The 21,585-nt window shown below is 32.9% G+C and overlaps 2 protein-coding genes across 2 annotated transcripts; one reads left to right on the forward strand and one right to left on the reverse strand.

Annotated features, from left to right (window-relative positions):
* The first annotated feature begins 3,269 nt into the window (after window positions 1-3,269).
* Window positions 3,270-9,740, forward strand: LOC105330105 (vascular endothelial growth factor receptor 2). The gene is made up of 4 exons (XM_066070892.1): window positions 3,270-3,591; window positions 7,431-7,944; window positions 9,400-9,465; window positions 9,621-9,740. Exons 1-4 carry the CDS (start codon window positions 3,462-3,464, stop codon window positions 9,682-9,684), a joined length of 774 nt encoding a protein of 257 aa, XP_065926964.1. The 5' UTR covers window positions 3,270-3,461; the 3' UTR covers window positions 9,685-9,740.
* Window positions 9,741-10,247: 507 nt separating this feature from the next.
* Window positions 10,248-19,028, reverse strand: LOC105332812 (cytochrome P450 10). Its single transcript, XM_011435534.4, has 10 exons — window positions 18,820-19,028; window positions 16,482-16,681; window positions 15,795-16,011; window positions 15,229-15,407; window positions 14,806-15,007; window positions 13,163-13,343; window positions 12,668-12,831; window positions 12,492-12,573; window positions 11,262-11,471; window positions 10,248-11,077 (listed from the first exon to the last, which is right to left on the reverse strand). The coding sequence occupies exons 2-10, from the start codon at window positions 16,672-16,674 to the stop codon at window positions 10,964-10,966; spliced, it is 1,542 nt and encodes a 513-aa protein (XP_011433836.3). The 5' UTR covers window positions 16,675-16,681; window positions 18,820-19,028; the 3' UTR covers window positions 10,248-10,963.
* Window positions 19,029-21,585: the final 2,557 nt, after the last annotated feature.

Here is a 21,585-nt window from a genome sequence, read left to right on the forward strand (position 1 = left end):
GGGGGGGGCTAAACTTATCAAAAACCCTGCCAAGCGACAAAAAATGTCTTTGATTACGGTAATGTATAACTTTGCAAAAAAGTGGGGGGGGGGGGGTGGGGGGGGGGGTAAACCCTTAACACCCTCCTCCCGGTTCCAACGCCTATGCTACATGGTTATTTTCCTTCATATATGTTATGTAATATTTAGAGAACAGTTTACGAGTGATAACTGTATTTATTTAACATCCCCATTGGGGTGGGACGAGTTGCGCAGCAACGAGTGACGCCCAAAGGGGATGTAAGATAAATACAGTTATCACGAGTAACTGTTCTATAAATAACTTGTATCGTGGTTAACCCCGCCTACCTTGTGTTAGACTAGCTTGATTATCGAGGCCTTCCGATTGTGCTTGGAATGCCTCGGTAAAGTACTATAGTGTATTTGATAAACTCTAGAAAAGTCCGGAAATTTCGTTCGACCATCCCGCCCACTATCGCAAAGCACTGTGGTATAGCGCAACTGGCAAGCAGACGACATTTTCTGCAGGACAACGCAAGATGGACGACATCTTTGAAACCAACAAGTTTGATAAACTTGACTTTTTGCAATTTACCGAGGACGACATAACTCTTTCACAGATTAATGATGCAATTGAAAAAGAAGAGGAACTCATTGCATGACGGTATTCTTGAAATCAGTTTTGGAAACGAGTTTGATATGAACATTGATATCCCAGTGTCGCCACGTGCCGAATTACAGAATGTTGATGTTGAAATATTTTTGATTTGGACGGAGATAGATCTACTGCCACTAATGATTTTGAAGAAAACAGCCATGAATCAAAGTCGCGTTTTGGAGGAATTTCGGATTTCAAAGTTGAGAAGTTGATTTCTATAGTCTGTCCCAAGATATTTTTGCCGCATATTTTCTTAAATTATTCAATATTTATAAATACCTCTTGGTTCAGACGATGTTCATTCAATAGTATGAAAAAATCCCAAGATTTCCCCTTTGAAACGCCCCCTCTAGCTTGTCGGGTATCAGTACACGGCTAAAAATAAAAAGTCTACGAGGTTTTTCCATTGCCAAGGAGATGAAGACGCCCGGATGATAACGTTGAAAAATTGCGCGAGGGGTCCATAGTATTTCCGAATGGAGAAAAGATGTCAACATTCCCCATTATAAATCTCCGTAGGAAATCTGTTTTAGTTCCTGTGAATTTTTACGAGGGAAAAATGATAATGTGCGAATGAAGTTATCTTGGGAATTTTCCCTCCCATCGATTTTAATTGCACTTCAGTCACAGGTATGTGTATTTTTATTAAAAATCGTTCAAATATGCAGCAAAAATATCTTGGGACAGACTATAGTCAAGAAAATCAAAATACAAATAGAAACACTCGTTGGGCATTTGGTGTTTTCGAAAACTGGCACCAAGAGAAAAACAAGAGTGTATTACTTAAATTTGCCGTACCCGAACTTCTGCGCATGGATGTCTCAACGCATGATTTGTATGATCATTTTTTAAGATTGAACATTAAAGTCATATTGGATTCTGAACATGCAGAAATATGTATAATATTTTGCTTTATATTTGTTTAAATAAATTTGTAGTTGTTTTCTGATTTTATTTTGGAATGTGCGATAACAAGTTAATGCAATGGAAGTTTACGCACACTTAAGCTCCACCCCCTTTCATTTTAAAGGAAGTGAACATGAAAAAAATAATTGTTGCTTAATAAATTTTAAAAGCCTTTTAAAACTTAAAAATGAGGTCTGTTACCTTTTTGTTTATTTCTATCAAGAGATTTTATCAATTTAACACTCTCAGTGAAAGGTTTATGGAGGTAATCCATTATTCCCCAGCGTGCATCTGTTCTCTGACGTAGATAAGCCACATTGCTGCTGGTGACTGGGTCAATGTTGGAACTAGGCCAGTGTTTATGTACAGAGTTGATAAAAGTTACGAAGAAAAAATATGTCTTGATATGAAGAAAAATTTTGTGTTCTGTCATGAGAAGACAAGGATTTAGTACATTTCTATAAATGAAGCTCAGATAACTATTAATGATTTGTACAAAAAATGAATAGATAAATTAATTTGTGAAATATAAGACCATCACATTCCAGATGTTTGTACGGAGATGTGGCAGTCGGTGTTTACATAAATAAAATGCTGTTTTTAGATTTCAATTTAAATTAATATAAAATTGTAATTTCATTTTCTTTGTGGGGTTTCTTACCGTTACTTTTTATTTAAATGCCCTGGAAATTTTTCTGATTTGTCTTTTATTATACATAAGATCTTGATGATATGTACGCCGGTTCTATTTATGCTGTCAGAAGAATAACAGGACTAAGACACTTTTTAAAAGTCAGGATGCTGTGCAATGCACCTTGTGTGCCCATTTATGTAGCACACATAATGTTCAAACTCATAAACAAGAAATTCCCGAGTGCAAGAAAAAATAGGTCACAATAACACTGACCCACGGACATTCCATTCTACCACGGTAGTTACATGTCACATTAACTGCTGGTGGGAATGCATCATTCTGAGATCCAAAATCTTCCTCCATAAACACTGTTTAAAATGACAACTCTTTACGTTCCTTTCAAGTTTCCATTCACATTTTGATGATGGTATTTTATCTCTGTTACTAAACGTGTGTAAAAATGCAATGTGTCTCACTGACGGCAGCATCAGTGCTGCCCTCTCTTAGATGCTTAGAGATAACCCAGCAGGGAGGTAATGATTTTAACAATATGGCAGCGCACATGGATTGCAAGAATTAGTTATTCTAAGTGGTATATCTTTTTACTGAGGAAAGCTCTGTCTAAACGGTTTTCAGATATCATTATACACATCAAACAGACAAATTTTAGCCCTTGATAATTTTTTCATGTTCACTTCCTTTAACTGGATTTATTAAGTTCACAACTTCAAAGAGAAAATGCCGCATCCATGATACAATTAAATCTTTGACAAAATTCAAAAATTAACAATATCTACTACCAATAACTATATCTATTACCAAAAATTGACATTTTATGTCAATTTTTGGTAGTTAGACTAAGATATAGTTATATTGAAAGTACTAGCAAATCTTTGAAAATAAGCCACTGAAGCGTAGAAGCGAGGGGTTGTGTCAAAAATAGTTTGGACCGGAAGTATATGATAAAGCATCACCAATTTGATAAAGCAAAGGTTTATCACACGGGTAGTATACACCACACGTATGAGATCAATATATATATTTATATTTCTATATAACTTTCTAGGAACTGCAGAAGCAAGAGAGCCTACAGAGTTTTTGGTGCATCCAGAAGAGCTAGAAGAGACGCAATCAATTTCTTTGACATGCAATGCCGACGTCGGAAGACCACGGGGAAATATTCAAATTTCTAAAAGTTTTCAAACCAATTCATCTGAGCTGATTTACACATCAAACTATACGAACATTAAATCAGAAGACTGTATGGAATATGTAAATGTTACGTTCACTGTAACAAGAGAAGACAATGGAGCCGTATTCCGATGTTCATCACAAAACAACTTTACCAAAAATCCAGGACCGAGCAAAGTGTTGCCAAAAATTACTGTGTTGTGTATGTATAGATTTATTTTATTTTGCAGCGTATATTTATTAACTTGAATTATGTTTTAAATGCATTATCTAACAGTGTTGAGACATAGACCTGACTGAAGATCGTATGAAATACGGTAATTCACAGTCTAATACATATGCATATATATGGGTGATGATGGATCGTATTCGTAGTAAATCCAACGTCAGATTCCTGCATTTGACCACAGGTGCTTGAGGACAGGACCAACCCCCCCCCCCCCCCCCCCCCCACCCACCACCACCAAAGTATATAGACCCTCAGGACTTTATTCATTTTTTTTATATTAAATTATCCTTTTAGAACATATTTCTAATCTACTTTATACATTCATTGCATAAAATTACCTATAACAAACATTTTTTAAAAAATCAGACCCTCTATAGTCCGTCCCAAGTTATTGCTTCCATCAATTTTTGATGATTTTTAATAAAAATACACATACCTGTGAAAGAAATACAATTGAAATCGATGAAAGAGAATATATCCAAGATATCTTCATTGAACAATTATCCCTTTTCACTCATAAAATTTCACAGGAACGAAAACAATTTTTTTACGGAGATTTGTAATGGGAAATGTTTACATCTTTTCTCCATTCGAAATACACTCGGAATACATCGCGCAATTTTTTAACATTATCATCTGGGCTTATTAATGGCTGATGCAATGCAAAATTTCCGTAGACTTTCAATTTTTGGATTGTGTATTGAAACCTGAAGCGGTAGAGGGGGCGTTTCAAAATAGATAATCTGGACATTTTTCATATTAGTGGATGAACGTGGTTTGAGCACAAAGGTATTTACTGTTATTGAAATATCAAGCAAAAAGTGGTGGAAGCAAAAAATCGGGACAGAGTATAAATGTACATGTATAAGGTTGCTAACTTCGTCTGCCAGCCGAGAGGCACTGCCGATGAATATTTGTTGAAATGTACTATCAAACTACATCTACCAGTAAAAACGGTGACTTTATGTCGTAGCCCGATAATTCCCTTCACTGAATATCTGCATGCCATGCCCGTGTTAATACATTTATTTGGTGAATTAGGACAATTTTCACTGACAAGTTGCAAGTTTTGAACCATCCATCTAGAACCAACGGAAGTGAGGGTTTATCGCAAGGAAGATAACTCCGCTCGTAAACAGAGCAATTGCACTCATACTCGAAAAAAATACAATTCATTAGAAGTATGAATTTTAATCAAGCCGCGAAGACATGAACACTTTTTTATCGTCTTGGGTACTGGAAAATCAAAAAGAAGGCACTCATACTGATTACAATGGAAGACAAAGAGAGAAAATAAAAAAATTAATGTCACGAGTTATCTTTCTTGCGATAAACCCTTACTTCCGTTGATTCTAGATGGACGAAGTTAGCAACCTTCTTGTATTATATACACAGAGGGTCTGATTTTTCAAAAATGTTTGTTTTAGGTAATTTTGGGCAGTGACTGAATAAATTAGATTAGAAATATGTCCTAAAAGGATAATTTAATAAAAAAAAAAATGAATAAATTCTCGGGGGTCTATATACTGGGGGGGGGGGGGGGGGGGGGGGGGGGTCCTGTCCTCAAGCAACTGTGCATTTGACGTTTGTGTTTAAGTATCAATAAACGACGACAACTGGTCGTGACAGAAGAACAGAAAGCATTGTTCAATTGCATATAGCTCTCATGAAATCGTTTTCACAAGCAAAAAACTCAATTACAGTAAATTTGTTATTTTAAAGGAAGGATAGAGTTCCAACACTAGGCATCAGCTTAATATAAAGGCAGTGTAAAGGAAGCTTCTTTAAGAATATTTATTCAAATTATAGTTGGACACTTGATGTCTGCAAATAGAACACAGAAAGATCAGATAGGATGATCTGTGATATATGTAAAATAATCTTTAGTAAATCTACAGGAAATGAATGAATAAATTAAAAGCTGATTTTGTATTTATCCACAATGAATACGCAGTTACACATCCCTGCAAATGTTATTGTCATTTAAATTTAGACCACGTGGTTTTATTTGACCCTTTTAGTTTCGCAGTAAAAATCGTGCCTCGTGTTTATAGTATATTTCCTAGAATCTAGGTACTTGTAGTGAAATATAAAATCAAGACGTTTTAATTATTGATTTTAGATGTTATCTTCATTAATAGGTAGATAAAGATGAGTTCTAGACATAAATGTGACAAAAGAATATATAGGTTTTTTCCTGTTGTTGCAACATTTAACTGCTTAGTAGCAATTCCCCTAAGCATGAATTTTCTATTCGTGCCTGGCCTAGAAATAGCATTAAAGTGAAACCGACTGTACCATTTTATGCAGAATGTTCCTTGAAAATGACTTAATATACTAAGTTTTTATACACAATAGACACACATTTTTTATAAAAAGCATGGTATTGCACACCAGATGCATCAAACATAGCTATGATTTTATAAAGCAACCCAAAGTTTATATTTTAAACCACGTGTGGAGTGGTTGAACACGAACGATAACTCTGCTCTGAATATCATCGTTTAGTTTAAATAACTGCGAGATGGTGAAATAAGACATATATCTTAATAGATTTATATATTTTAACATAAATCAAAGTAGGATATGATATGAAAAACGACCAGTACTTACGTATTTTGAGAATATTATCCGAACACTTATACTTCCGCTCGAAATTTTACGGGAACTGAGCAAATCTCTGGAAAATCCCGTGAACTTCCATTCGAGCACCTCTGGATTTATTACATACTTAGCAACGATAAAGAAATCATTCCGAACACATTCGCAGGGGAGAACATTTACGAGCACTATTGGTACAATTAATTCCGACAGGTCACTGTATCTTTACAGATAAGTAAATAGGTGAAAATGTACCTTGCTGTCAAATTATAGTATTTTCTTTAAATATGCTCAAACCCAAGTGCCATTTTTTCTTTATATACGCTTGTTGTTTACCTGCCGTGAACTCGCTGGACATATCATACGATTACTTTTACTAGATGTTTCACTTGATAAAAAAATTAACATTCTGCCGAAAGTGACCGATGTTCATACAATCATGCCATATTCTTTCGATGTTTATTTGCTCACATATATTTGCTAGCTTTTTTTTCTATAGGATACTTTAGTTGCATATTGGCATATTTTTTTTTCAAAACTAGATAGAATTATGTGGGCGAAAACCATGCCTCATTATTTTTGAACGATTAGAGCCCAATCCTTTCAAATTCATGAATTCAAATGGTTTCCAATTCTATTGTTTTAAACCGATAAAATCTTTTTCGTTTTTATTTAAAAAGAACTAAGGATTACAAACAAAAGTAAATTCTACTGCTTAGAAAAACAAATTTATTTATTTCATTGAATTTCTCTTAGATTTAATTCATTTTGAAATAATTCAGATGATGTCATTTTAATTTATTCTTACTGAAAAGTATCAGACCAATTATCATATTTTTAATATTTCATCGTTAAAAATATCGTACTTTATAAGATATTTTTATGAACAAAACAAAACTCAGTGAAATGACAACAAGCAAAGCAATTTTTATTGATACATGTACGCATATTTTGGGTTAAATAAAATAATTTTCCAATTTTGGACTAATTTTTAAAACTTTGCTCTAGTTAGATGATCTTTATATGTTAGAGGAAAAATAAAACAGACCCGCGTTAATAATTATATGTATGAAGGTTATTGAAATTGCTAGCATATTCACTTTAAATTTTTCAAGTAAATTTTAAAAACATGTTATTGCCTTGATATATAAGAGAAAATTATATGTGCATAAAATTTTTATGGAAAACATGATTTTGTAATTTCATAACAGATGGACCAGACAAGCCTAAAATCACTCTGATACCTTACAAGTCAGTATATTCTATCGGGGACCCCCTCAAAATAGAGTGCACTACAGCTAGTAATCCACCACCTGTCTTCACTTGGAGCTTTCGGCCAGACAACAAATCCGAAGAAATGCCAAAAATCGAACACTCTAATAAAACTAAGCTTTTGTTCGAAAGGATTCAAACAAAAAATGCAGGGACCTATACCTGTACCGTTATCAACACGGCAAGACCAAATTATCCAAACATGACCTCTTTTGTCTCCATCTATGTTAAAAATACGGAGAGAATATTCACTGGCTGCGATCAGTGTGGGTATATCGAAATATGTCAGCAGAGTGATGAAAAAACGGTTTGTGCTGTCAATATTTGGATGCCCGTCGCAGTGGTCTGTATACTGTTAAGTACAGCATTCGCTGTGTCGTCTTTTGTTATGATCAGGCAGAGAAAGAGAACACAAGAAAGCACTGCAACTAACGATATATTAATTGAAAACAGGTATTTAACTTTACTCTGTCCTCCCTTGAACTTGCAAAGATGTATTTTACTAAAGTCTGTTATATTTGGTTCGCATTAAATCGACTGCTATGTAAAGTTCAATTAGTATGTTGTCATTATTTAAGTATAATACTGATTATAGTAGAGCAGCTTCGTCTCAACCCAACCTGATTAATTTCTATTGCTATGCATTTTGCTATGTATTTAATTTCTTAAACGAGACAGTGATCACATATACTACATACAATTTAGATCGGAGACATTCGGAGGGATCATCCTTTGATTACGATGTTTGTGTCCTCCCGCCTCCGGCCAATTAACTATTATGAAATTTTGGAAATAACTGTTCATTTTCTGATCATCTATTCTAAGAAGCCGGAGTCGCTGTTATAATAATCCTTTAGACAAACTGCATGTACACCAAATAGCTTTTTTGAATTGAACTGAAAATAGTACGTTATAGTATCTCATTAAGACCGATCTCATTACAACTTTGCCTTTCGTCAGAAAGCATCCAAATACGTTAATTCTATATATACTCGTTGTAAATCTGATCTAACTTTTGCCGCTTCGGTGTTTTGGGAGTAGTTTTCAAACAATATTTGATTATAATACCCCATTTTTTTTTTATTTGTATTTAAGGAATGAATTCAATATTTATTTGTTTTATACGATATAAAATGGTTTGAGGCAGTTTACGCTTTATAAACCGCGAAGCGGTTTATAAAAAAGCGTAAACTGTTTCAAACCATTTTATATCGTATAAAACTAATAAATATTTAATTCATTGCTTATAATTTAATTTTTTTTCTCTTCATTGTAGATAAATACGGTCATTTGACCTTTAAAATGACGTAAAATTATACAAAATTCAAACGTAACGTCAGGCGTATTGATACGTTTTTGACGTTAGTCTTACTATGACGTAGGCAACATTTTTTATACGATATAAAATAATTTTTTAGCCAATCAGAAAGCGCGTTACACCCAGAATTAAATTATTGTGTTTTACAAAAGACATACATATAAGCTTTCACACATTGTTTATAGTTAAAATTTACACTATTCAATACTTGTCGTACACCCTTTATCAGACCTCGATCAATTTTTACAGTTGTTTCATGCATATTGTGTGCTATGGAACAAGATTTGTATAAATATGTCACTATTAACATCATATTCATCACAATTTTCGGACCATTCTAAATCCCCACAAAAAATAGATTAAGATGTGGTAAAAAAAAAACAATTATAGTTTGTTTCTTTATTGGGTTTTTTGGGGGGTTTTTTTTGGGGGGGGGATCACTATTAACATTACATGCACCGCTTCATATATATCATGGCTTCCGCACTTCTTTCTCTTACATTCTACATTAAAAAAAAGACAGGTAAAAAAAATGTGGTGGATTAAAAGGTTATTATTTTTTGTCTATTTATTTAAAAAAAAAATTGTAGGTCTCCTCCACCTGATGCTACACCTGGTGAAGTACATGGAGGGTACATCTCACCTGCAGATTTAGAGTAAGTCTGTAAAATGTTGTTCACCCATTTAGTGGAGTAGATTTAAATCATTTTCAATTGTCCTTTTGCTTGATTGATTATATTTGCTGATTGATTGATTGATTGATTGATTGATTGATTGATTGATATTCTGGCGAATTGTTTTTGTTTGGTAGATTTGGGACTCTTCCAGCTACTGTAACACAGGAAGGAAAAGGTGCTGCATACTCGCGCCTATAGAAATTCGAGAGGAGTTCAAAAGTTAAAGAAATCTAAACACCGTATCTTGAATACCAGAATATATTATATCATCATCATCATCCTTTACACTTAACTTCATATTTTGACCGATCATTGTGAATATACATGCTTTTTGTTTCTAACAGACTTTCCCTGAACCTTGCAACTAAAAATGAATATGAACATACGGTTGAGAAGTAGGTGCAAACCATGGCTAAGGAAATAATGGAACTCAAATTCAAATTTCCAATAATCTACATTAGAAATATTAAGATCAATAATTTTAAGATAAAAAAGTTAAAGTTCAAAACTGGAATATTTTAAGAGGAAACTGAATGCTTGAATATTTAGCAAATATGATGATGTGTTTTGCTTTTTGTTGCATTGTACTTCCTATATAGTTTAATCTTAGAATAAAATTGTTTTAACATTGATTTTCTAATATATTTGATTAAAATAATTTTATTTATTCTCATCTCATTTTTAGCACATTTAATTTTGTTAGTGGTACATTGTTTTCTGGCATCCGGTTAAGGTGTGGTTTCTATAAAAAAAAAACACTATTTATTTCATATCATAGACCATTGCCCAAAGAGAATTTAACCAATTTTCTCCCTTCACTGGTTGAGTATTTACCTTCAAAATCATGTACTTGGATATGATAATTAAACCAAAAGGATAAATGTTTTCCTATATGAACTACAGAAGATCCTTTAAATCTGTAAATCCTTCCGTAGTTTTGAAGATATTTCTTACAGGAGTTTGATTTAGAACATGCATTTCTTACTTTGAAATTCAAAAGGATTTTTGTTCAAACCATAAAGGAGTTCAAATTGCCATTAGGGGTTGTTTTAATTAACATATCTCAATAAATACAGCCAATACATATAATATGGCATTTACGGTTTCTTTGTGAGGGATAGCACTTTGAACTTGTGCAAGAATGTCATTTTAGCACTTGCACGAATATTCGGTTTTAGGCAAACATAAAATTCATGTGTAATCGATGTACAATAAAATACTAAATTTAGTAATAGTATTTTTAATAAGGTGACTTATTTGTTAAAATGGTCATATGTTTGCATCTAGCATTATTATCAAATGTTTGTAATTTTATAAATTGTTCATTACATGTAACAACCATCTTTTCTCCAATCATTGTCTCATTTTTATGTTCTTTAATGTGCATCATAAACAAGAGCAATTTGTAAATCATTTTTCTTTAAAAAAAAGAAGATATGTACAGTTCATTATTAAATAAATAACAATTCCTTTGATTTCATCTTTTATCGAAAATGAATTTGATTGGTCGGTCTGGCTCAGCAAATGTTGTGTAAGTAGGCTTAGCATAACGGCAGTCATCTGTCACTTCAACATGGAAATTTTGCAAAATCTGGAAAATATTAATCATTCGAAACAGCGGAAGAAAGATATTTTAAATATTAGGTATCGTAGTTTAAACAAAGGCTAACATTTTTAAAGTGTTATGTATATTGTATATAAATAATATTCAAAATTTACAGTATACATGCATTAGAAATCACATCTTTTCATTGAAAAAATAATATGCAAATTACCTTAATTGTTGCCAAATGGATTTCCTGTTCGGCGAATCGCCTCCCCATACAGTTTCTTTTTCCTATCCCGAATGGCAAAACACACATACCCATTTGTCTCTGTTTCTGGGGGTCGTTTGAGTCTAACCAGCGCTCAGGTAGAAACTCTTCAGGGTTTGCAAACTGTTCTTCTGACATCGATAATGTGTTGTTGCCAAACATTACAGTTGTCTGGAGATAAAAGCAAACCAGCCACTTTTACAATTTCAAACTGAGGCCGTGCAAAATATATAATAGCTGGTTATAATGTAATGTCTAAAATACTTTGAATTCTTCACAATTGTAGCTAACTCTTAACAGGCAGAGGTGACACATTTTGTATACACTGATTTAAATAAGAACACAAGAAATCCATTACTTATTGAAAATGGAAATTTTTACTTATATTTTCTTAGCAACAGAGTCATTACTAAATCCTACATGATCACTATAGAATTTGTAAACAACACAATTTGGAACTTGTTCAATGATTATTTTGGCCGATCCTAAACGTTTGCGATATTTTTATGCAAAAATGTACATTAATAAAGCCACACTTACAGCAAAGCAAAGATTACATAATTCAATAAAGTAAAAATAACCTACAGTAGCTAGAATGGTTAATTTAGAAACTTCTATATCATTTTGTACGTTTTATAATTTTTTTACCGTATATATACAGATTTTATTCATTTATCGGTCATTCGAAGACTAAATTAATCTCATGTAGACGAGGGTCTGCACACTCTAGATATATAAAATACTCAAATTCAATTTTTTAAAAATCCAAATTATTTGGAATATTTCTTCTTCTATAAATCGTTTATGGCCAAAACTAGCATATGTAAAATTTTAAGGCATATCTGATGGGTCATTTATTGGCCATCTAGCCTCCTTAAAGAAAATATTGTAACAATCACAATGAGTAAACATCAGCCTGGCGAGGATATAATTGTCTGTACTGTTTCTAAAATTAAATACTGTGGAATCATTTGAATTTGTTTTGGTGTTTGAGGGTACCCACTCCACCCCTGCCCCACGAAATTACATCCTCGACTGAAAAAACCCTGAAAAGTGTTAGTTTTCTTACTGAAACTGAAAACTGACGCAAATATATCTTCATGAATGAGCAAAATTCCCTAAAATCCACGAAAATTAGCACCCTCGAATGAAAATGATTCCACAGTAATTCTCTAACTGAATGCTACTCACCCCTTTGGGAATCAAATACCCTCCTATTTCCGTATCAAGTTGAAGAACTCTTGCTGTACCGGAAGCCACCGGTGGAACACATCTATGAGAAAAAAATTTTTATTTCATTCATTTGCAATGCGTATTCAACTTCATTTAAAAAAATAAGATGAACTATTAATGTTAGAGTTCTAAACCTGAATGATTCCTTGACGCAGGCCTTTAGATAAGGTAAGTATCCGAGGTTTGCGGCAGTGACTGGGGATGAGCCTATGTTAGAAGAAATTTCTTCATAAAGCTTTGCTTGCTTCTCGGGAGACTTTCCAAGCAACCAAAACATCCATATCAAAGCCTGGGATACCTTTAGGGGGAATATAATCACTGCAGTTTGTTACATTAATGCTATTAAGTAATAAAATACACCATGTACTAAAAATTTTACATTTTGAAGTAAAACTCTTTCACTTTTTCTTAAAATTTCTGATTAAATTGACATGAATTCGGACGATAGTAGAACGCACACAGATAGTTAATAGTATATATTTATGAACAAAAATCATTGCAGTACATGTATTTCTAAAAAATAACTTACACCCAAATCTGGAATGATGTTAAGATCCAACAGGAATATGCGCGCGAATTTCGATCGATCGATCGAGAGAGAGAGAGAGAGAGAGAGAGAGTTAGTTTACCTGTTCTACACCTGCAAACAGGAACGCTGCCATTACATCCGTTATGGTTTGATTGGTTAATCGATTATCTTGAAGAAGGCATTTCAACACGGTCAGGTCACTTTCGGCTATGTCAAATTCGCCATTTTTACTTTTCTGAAGTAATTCAATTCTTGCTTCCCCTATAAACTTTTCACTTATTCTAAAATTTAATAAAAAAATTTAATGATAGCTCCTGTCACATTTATTGCTTGATTTCCGTTTGTCGGAAAGTCCTAGGAAGTCACCATCTTTGTTTTTGTAACCTTTATAAGAGCGTAACTTTTTTCATTGTGTTACATTATTATAAAACATTTAGGAATGAATATCAATTTTACTGGGATATCCTTCGCCGGAGAATGAAATATTTAATGCAATGCATTACATGGCCATAGTGGCAAAGTAGACTGAGCTACTTTGAGAAGCCTGGTCACAATTTTGGTCAAAATTTATTATTCCGTTTTTAATATGTAAAATGCTTCAATTGTATGCTTAAATTAGGATGCTTATTCCGACATGGCACCTGATCCTACCTCCAATTTTTTAGAGGTCTGTGTTGGCCCTGCACCTATTTTTATTTTTATTTTGGACTACTGTTCGTGATCACCACATGTCCTCTTAATAAAGGCATTTCTAATAGTCAACCAAAATTTGAGTATCAGTCTATCACTGGTTAAGCGTTCATATAAGTCAGTTTTAAGTTAAATGAAATTTAAATGAGTAAAATTTCGAAAAAGTAATGAGGAAATTATGACTGAATTCAAACATATATCGCTCAAAATCTGTATGGATGGTTACATCAAATATATTTTCTTACAATAACACAGTATATCACCATCACACATATTTTTCTTTCATTTGTTATATTATCATTAACAAAAATATAGGACATATAGTGTAGATATTCTGATGCTACATGTTGGTCATCAATCTGCTTTACTACATTTACCCAGCTTGAAACCGTGCTATTATACAAAATGTACATATTTACTGTATCACAAATTGTAGCTCTTGAAAAGAGTTTTCCTTATATTTTTACTTGGTTTAATTTTGACCCTCCTCATATGCCCCTAGTATATGTGTTGGTCTAGCGGTCACAGTTTGAACAATTTAGATATTTTACTATAGGACATCACAAGTTGTAGCATTGTAGTTCTTGAGAGAACATACTTTTTACAAAATGGTAAACGTTATATGACGCCGACGATCAGTTTCCCGATGAGTATGGTAGGATAACAGAAAATTCAAAGAACTGAAACTGTCATTAAGAAAACACGAGGCGTTCCTCAATATTATATAATTTTCCTTGATATTTTATTCCTTATTTATTAATATTTAAACCTGTTAATTCCCAAAAATTCAGGGTACATTACCAGGCTCTTTTCGGAGCTAGAATATTTCGAATTTTTCTTAAAATAGCACGCTAAATGCACTTGAGTGCTTATTGATAAAGCCATACTATACATTTTCAATTGAACTCTTTTTATCTAAATAATATCATATAACATAAAAATATAATTATAAAATTACTAAGTGAAAATCTTCACATTGTGGAGAAAATGCAAAAAAAAAAAGGAAGATAGGTCGCGTCTGACCTTAAGTTACTGACTACACACATTACGTACCTATAGACATTATTGGTGGCGTTCTCGAAATCCATGTAGAGTTTTGTCCGCCAAAGTCTATACCATGGCAAGGAAAAGATACTTTGGCCTATCAGTGCCATAAACTGCCTGATGCTGTTCAAGAAAAGTTCAAGTTCAGGGTCGAGATTTTCACTATTCTTTAAAAATCCAATCTTTTTGTCAAACGTCAATACGGCATTTGCTAAGAAAATAAAGATCATCTTTGGTAATTTCTATGGTTAAATTCTAATCTTATAATGTGATTTTGATTGTACTGCCTCATTTGATTGGCTATCCAAGTTTTATTTATATCGTATGATATAACAAACTGTCCCAAGGTATATGCCACATCGTGTAACATACGTAAAATTAAAGCATGCTTTAAATTAAACAATTGCACATGTTAAGAATCACTTGCATTACCATCAGCAGAATAGCACATAAATGCGAATTTGACCTCGGGATTGTTGTTGCCATATTGTTCTATCCACGTGACAAGGTCGTCTGCACACTGAGCCTGTGGTTCTATGTAGTTCTTTATGATGGTTGGTTTGACACTCTGTTGTGCTGCACTACGGTAACTCTGCCAGTCCGGTCCGTTCCTCGTAAAATCAAACATTATTAATAAAATCAGATATGTATTTCAATGAAACAAATTGCCGTACAATCGCTTGTGTTTTGTTTTGTGGTTTGTTTGGTTTGTTTTTGTTGGGGGTTTTTTTTTTTGGTATTTTGTTTTTGTTTTTGGTTTGGTTTTTTTTTTGCGTGTCGCAAAAATGCGAAATAAGAAAAATATGACACTCTTTCTTTATTTGCTAAAGTTTTTTTGTGCGATTAAAAAGTCTTTAATAACAAAAAGTACCGAATATGTTTCCTACGTAGGCATTTCTCGACGTTTAAGTGATCGCAAGAAAACCCACCAAAAATTAGATTATCGAGGCAATAACCAGTTAAATTACGGTAATAGATTATGTATAGAATGGACGTACTGTACACTAAGCATGTTTCTCTTTGTTCGTTTTACGTATGTTTCCATGATGGGGACTGAACGACGAACTGGATAGGCACCCTCGTTCGCTATGGTTTGACTGATTAGTTCGGGATCGAATAACATCACGGTTTGGTTAGGTCCCAGACGAACTCGCACAATCTTACCATACTGCTTGTGTAGTTCCCGGAAATATAAGTGGGAGTCCCCACTTTTCACTAAAAAATCAAATTTCATCATTTTATAACAATTAAATATCATTTCTGAATCTTTTAAATTAATGAAGACGTTTAATCTAAAATTATCAAATATATATAGATCATATTTTTCAAACAATGTATCATTCTGTACAACCATATCAATTATATACTGATAATTTTATTTGTCAATCATGCATTTTAAAATTAATTAAAACCCTTTAATTACTTGTGTTTAAAAAAACAATGAAAACTTAAGACAAAGAATAAACTTGAAATAAGGAGCAAATTGATAGGAGTTTTCAAGTACAAGTCAATAATTAGCATAGTTTTCTCTTTGGAGGGATTTTTTGTTTGTTTTGTTTTGTTTTGTTTTGTTTTTGTTGTTGTTTTTTGGTTTGTTTTTTTTTTGGGGGGGGGGTTGCATTTCTTATTTTTTTAATTTTAATACAAGAATATCTCCCGGCAACAAAAATAAATAGTAAACTTACGATAAGGAGCAAAATGAAAGGCATTCCCAAGTACAGGCAAATTGTACATCCCCGTTGGTCCTGGTATATCTGTGAACGGTTTAGGCTGTGTGGGTGTGTCATCTGGCAGGTTCTCCTTACGCTGTGCCGTGGCCGTGGATTGTTTGAAAGAGACAACCACCCCATGCCTCGGTATTGAGAGAAGTTTTCTCATATTTTTGCTGAAAGATACATGTTAATGCTTATTCTACTATTTGTTCCATCACAGAGCAATGGCAAGCGTTACACTGGGCGAGCTTCATTCACCGCATCAAAAATTTCAAATTACTTTACAAATTTTACAAATACTTTTAAGTGGCTTCTTGCAGAAAACAGAACCAACATTAACTTATATGAATGTCATGAGAAAATATGAATGTCATGTGAAAATATAAGTGTCAAGTGGAATAATTAAAGGGTTTATAGTACGACTTACTTCTGGATTGTTTTAACGTGATTAATCATAAATGCACTCTCAATTCTTTCATGACATATATACAGTTGGCAATTCTTTTGATCTTCATACATGAAATGACATTATATTCGTAATATGATAATTTCAAGTGTTGTTCAAAATATTTCATGGTACATGTATAATACTATATAGGTTTAAACACAAGCGTCTTCGGCCTTGAATAAAGCTTGAATTATGCATCCTCCCAGAGAAATTATTTACATACTTACCTACCAGATTATCGATTTGAAACAGTCAATCAAACTTAATTATTCGTAACACTTGGAGACACTAAGGTTTTGTTTTTGTTTTTTTTTTTTTAAATTTTCCATAATTTATTTCAAATTTCAACAGAAATACAATATCAAATATAGCTTAAACATTAGTATTACAAGATATAATATATATATACAATCTTTTCCACAAAGACAAGAGACAAGGGATTCACACACAAGTTACATAATATAATTACTTAAAGTATAGTACATATCATCAGAACATGTAATACTTCCAGCTTTTTTAAGAACACAATTTTCCACAATTAAGTTATTTTTCACAAAATATTTTAAATTTTCTTTTGACATTCTTTCTTGATTTATTCTACAAGACATTTTGTATTTATAAATTAAAAAGCAGATAAATGACAAAATATTATTCAACCTTCTAGTTTTGACATTATTTTCATAATGGAACCCTAATACTATTATCTTCCATGATATTCCAAAATTAAAGAAATTTTCCACCTCTTGCCATATATGTTTTACACTAAGGTTAAATTATTGATAAAGACGAAATGGAAATTACAGCATAACCATTTCATTGATGGTTATTTTACAGGTTTAGCGTAAGTCCTACTAGGTCCCTTATTTGTCCATATGGTCATATTGAAGGGTCCGAAAACGTATCGCGAGTCCATAAGACAATTATATCCTAAAAATCAATTTGCCAAAATTCAAAAAATGTGAAAGTTTTCGACTAGTCCCCCCCCCCTTCTTTTGCAAAGTTATACATAACCATAACCAGAAGAATTGTTTTTGCCTGTCAAGATTTTTGATAAGTGTAGCTCCCCCCCCCCCCCAATTTTAATATGCTTCCGACGCCACTGATGTACATGTATATGCATGATATGATATAGCTTATAACTACATTTAAACATTATTCAACTCTGTAAAAAAATATACTATCTACTTTAATTTCATTGAGTTTGAATGATATCATGTGCTCACAACAAGTTGAATTTTCGATGAAGAGGCAATGAATAACAGCATTAAACATAGCATTAGCTATTCGCCATAAATATCCTTGGCCGATGTGAAGTCATGTAGTGTAATCTAAGGAATCAAGAGCCAGAGAAGGCCTTTTTATTCATTTATAAAGAACATGCATGCATTCAATAGTTAAATATGCAGTCGACACACACGAAAGCACACTCATGCTTCAATTGACGGTTAGTGGTCCAGATATTCTGGAAAAAAAACGACCTTCACAAACTAATAACAAACAGAATTCTAAAAATAATTGACAGAACGCCATTCTATTCTATAGGAAGGATAGGAATTTACACATTTTTACACTCTCTTCCTTTATTTTCTCTTTTTTTTCTCTCACTCTCTAAACCTATCTCTCTATCGCTTGGTGCTTTATGGTTAGCATCGTAATAGATAAATAAAATCATTAACAAGAGACGTTACACAGTTTTATACATTCTGCTTCAGGTAAACATTACACACTCTTGTTTACATTATTACATTAGCATTCTGTACAACGAATTTAAACAATGTTAGCCATGTTTAATGGGCAGACTTGCGGAACAATGTTTATTACATTGTATTTTGATAAAAGCCAAGTCTTAAAAAAATGACATACCTTGAAATGAAAGCTCTGCGGCCAACTATTCGTGTGAGAGGAGGTTCGATGAATATAGGTCATATCACACTAGCATAAAATCTTGCATGTCTTCAATACACATCGAGGTTGCTTTCGTTTACTTATGATTACGTAGCCATAAAATAGTCCCCCCTGATGCGATACAATGCATATATTGCATGGAGTATTTTTAAAGTTGGCGTCAGAACTGATTCGAAGGAACATTAGGACAATTTAAAAATAAACAATTTATGTTAATATTTTTTAAATGATGATTAGTTCCGAATGTAGCGAGGTATGAATGAACGTTTTGTAGATCAATGACCCATCATACGCCGGTAGGGAGAAACACAGATTTATACGTGATATATCATTGTGTATTCACGTAGCTTAGGCGGTTCACCGTATAATATTGATTTTGAAGAGGGAATTGTAAATTATGTAGCATCCTGAACTTGAATTTCATCCATGTTCTGTATGTACAAACCGAGTGGTCGAATTGTAAACGTGATATACTGGTAATTAGTGACAAAGAAATAAATGCAATAAATACAGGTATATCAATTATGGTGTTTTCTCCTTATTTGTTTAAGAGTTTTGGAAAGCATGGTGTGATCTATACAATATAATTTCTTGTCATTTTATTTTCTCATCCCATAAAGATCGATTAAATTGTGCATACATCATAATTATGGGGACAGGGTCGGGTTTTTTTTTTTACTGGGTAGCTTAGATTTATAGAATCTTGTCAGTTTCTGCATGAATTACAATAGATTTCATATTTTAAAAAAAAAATAGAGGAAAAGATACACAGTGGGATTGAATATATCCACATATCAACCGACTGTTTCGCATGCCGATGAGTCTAAATACATGGATCTGTAATTATTCCAAAAAAAAATGCTCTCTTTGGCAGACAAACTGAATACTCATTTGTATTATGACATGTCATTCCTTGAATACAAAATATTTATTTAGAGCTGTTAAAAAAATTAAGTTCATTTTTTTTTCAGCATGAGAAATCAAATTGTTAATGTCATTTACATAGTTTGAATATAATGCCAATTATATACCGTTGTCTTCAAAGTAGCACATACTAGTAAATATGCATTTGATAACTGGTTCAGTGCAATAGGAAATCTATTTTCGGACAAGTGATTGATGGGATGCAATCTATAGGTCGTGCAACGTAAAATGGATCATACTGACAAACTTATAAATTGAGAATAGTTACAAGTTTAAAGATACTTTTATATGATTAAATTTCATTATATTTCAATGACTAAAATAATTTGAAATATGGTAAACTCTTTGTTAACAATTGAGATAAACAAAGTTAGGCCTGCAGAAGAAATTCAATAAAAAATTGAAGTCAAATCGGAGCATTAAGTTTTTCTTTTTCTTTTTTGCAAGCAAATGACACCAGAAAAATGCCATGCTAAAACTTAAATAAAAAGTTGAATTTTTTTTAAGTCTTTAAAAGTCAGCCGAGTCTTCATGAAGGTTACTGCCGAAAATTATGTAGGTTGAAGCGGGTTAATGCGCATGCTTGATTGATTTACCTGAAAACGGTAAACTAGGTTGGTAAAAGACAATTCACTAGCGTAACTCATTGCTAAATAAAAAAAGATGAGACCCTATACCAATGTAGTCTTATTCATAATAAAGATTGAGATCTTTTGATTTTAGCGTCTTACGAACACATACATGTAAGAATAATGGGGGGGGGGGGGGGGGGTCGAAAAAAAAATCAGAATTAATTTTGAAACCTCGATCATTTTAGCGCATAAAACGGCATTCATTTTAAAATTGGGTTGGCCGGACATACATGTACTTAGCTCATGCAATACTTTAAGAATGTTTGTTTTTAGTTACAGAGTAAAATGCTCTGTTTGTTGATTCATGCGGGAATGAAGGTAGTGGCATTGTAGAAAAAATTACAAAATCTGCATTTCGTTATGTTAATTTATGATCGCTATCTTTATATCACGCATTAATCATTTAAGAAAACATTTTATTGTCTACATTTGCATTTTTCTTTTAACAAATTAATGATTTGGTCGTAAAAAGAAAGCAATGGTAACTAAATTATTGGTAACGTACATCTATACGTTAGTTAAAAGAAATAGCCAAAGTCATTTATATGAAAAGTTAAGTCTGACAGCATCATGATTATTTCGTGCAGTCAATGATTTTTCTAAGGTTGCTGAGGGTTTCGACCGATCGATAAACTGGTTAGAACTGAATTATGTGGATTTTAATATGTCAGTTTCTATAGAATGATGACTCACAATCATTGCTCTTAAGAGATAGAAAAAATTATATATGTAAGTATGTGAACACATATTCTATGGCTGATGTGGTGTAATCATTTGCAATAGCACAGTCAATAACTAGTACATGAAACTGTCCAAAGAGTCGCAAGATCCTGTCCGCGTAGGGGATGAAACACACTGAAATATCGTTAGTTACTCGCTGATATTTTGCATACCCTGCATTAAGTGAAATAACTACATGTCCATTTATGTGATTCATATATTTGGTTAGAAGAGTTGTCTCTCTTTTATTTTTCGACACCCCCACCCCTTCGACTGCATAGAAATCAGAGATATATATGATACCTGTTATAAATCTTGATATAATCTTGATTTACTCGGCAATATTTTTATGGTTGTCTAGTTGTGTCATTGTATTGTTCACTCGTAATTCTAGAGTATGTCATTTTGCATTCTCTAACTAGGTTTATGCGATCCCCATCAGAAAGCA

This window comes from Magallana gigas, chromosome 9, assembly GCF_963853765.1.
Source record: "Magallana gigas chromosome 9, xbMagGiga1.1, whole genome shotgun sequence".
Lineage (NCBI taxonomy): Eukaryota > Metazoa > Mollusca > Bivalvia > Ostreida > Ostreidae > Magallana > Magallana gigas.

What these genes read in the sequence shown, in the direction of transcription:
- LOC105330105 (XM_066070892.1), top strand. Translation starts at nt 3,462, where the DNA reads ATGGAATATGTAAATGTTACGTTCACTGTAACAAGAGAAGACAATGGA. An exon ending in GATATATTAATTGAAAACAG is followed by an intron (nt 7,945 to 9,399) that starts GTATTTAACTTT and finishes AAAAAATTGTAG; the next exon opens with GTCTCCTCCACCTGATGCTA. An exon ending in ATCTCACCTGCAGATTTAGA is followed by an intron (nt 9,466 to 9,620) that starts GTAAGTCTGTAA and finishes TTTGTTTGGTAG; the next exon opens with ATTTGGGACTCTTCCAGCTA.
- LOC105332812 (XM_011435534.4), bottom strand. Translation starts at nt 16,674, where the DNA reads ATGAGAAAACTTCTCTCAATACCGAGGCATGGGGTGGTTGTCTCTTTC. An exon ending in CTTTCATTTTGCTCCTTATC is followed by an intron (nt 16,012 to 16,481) that starts GTAAGTTTACTA and finishes TTGATTTTTTAG; the next exon opens with TGAAAAGTGGGGACTCCCAC. An exon ending in GGTATTTGATTCCCAAAGGG is followed by an intron (nt 11,472 to 12,491) that starts GTGAGTAGCATT and finishes TTTTATCTCCAG; the next exon opens with ACAACTGTAATGTTTGGCAA.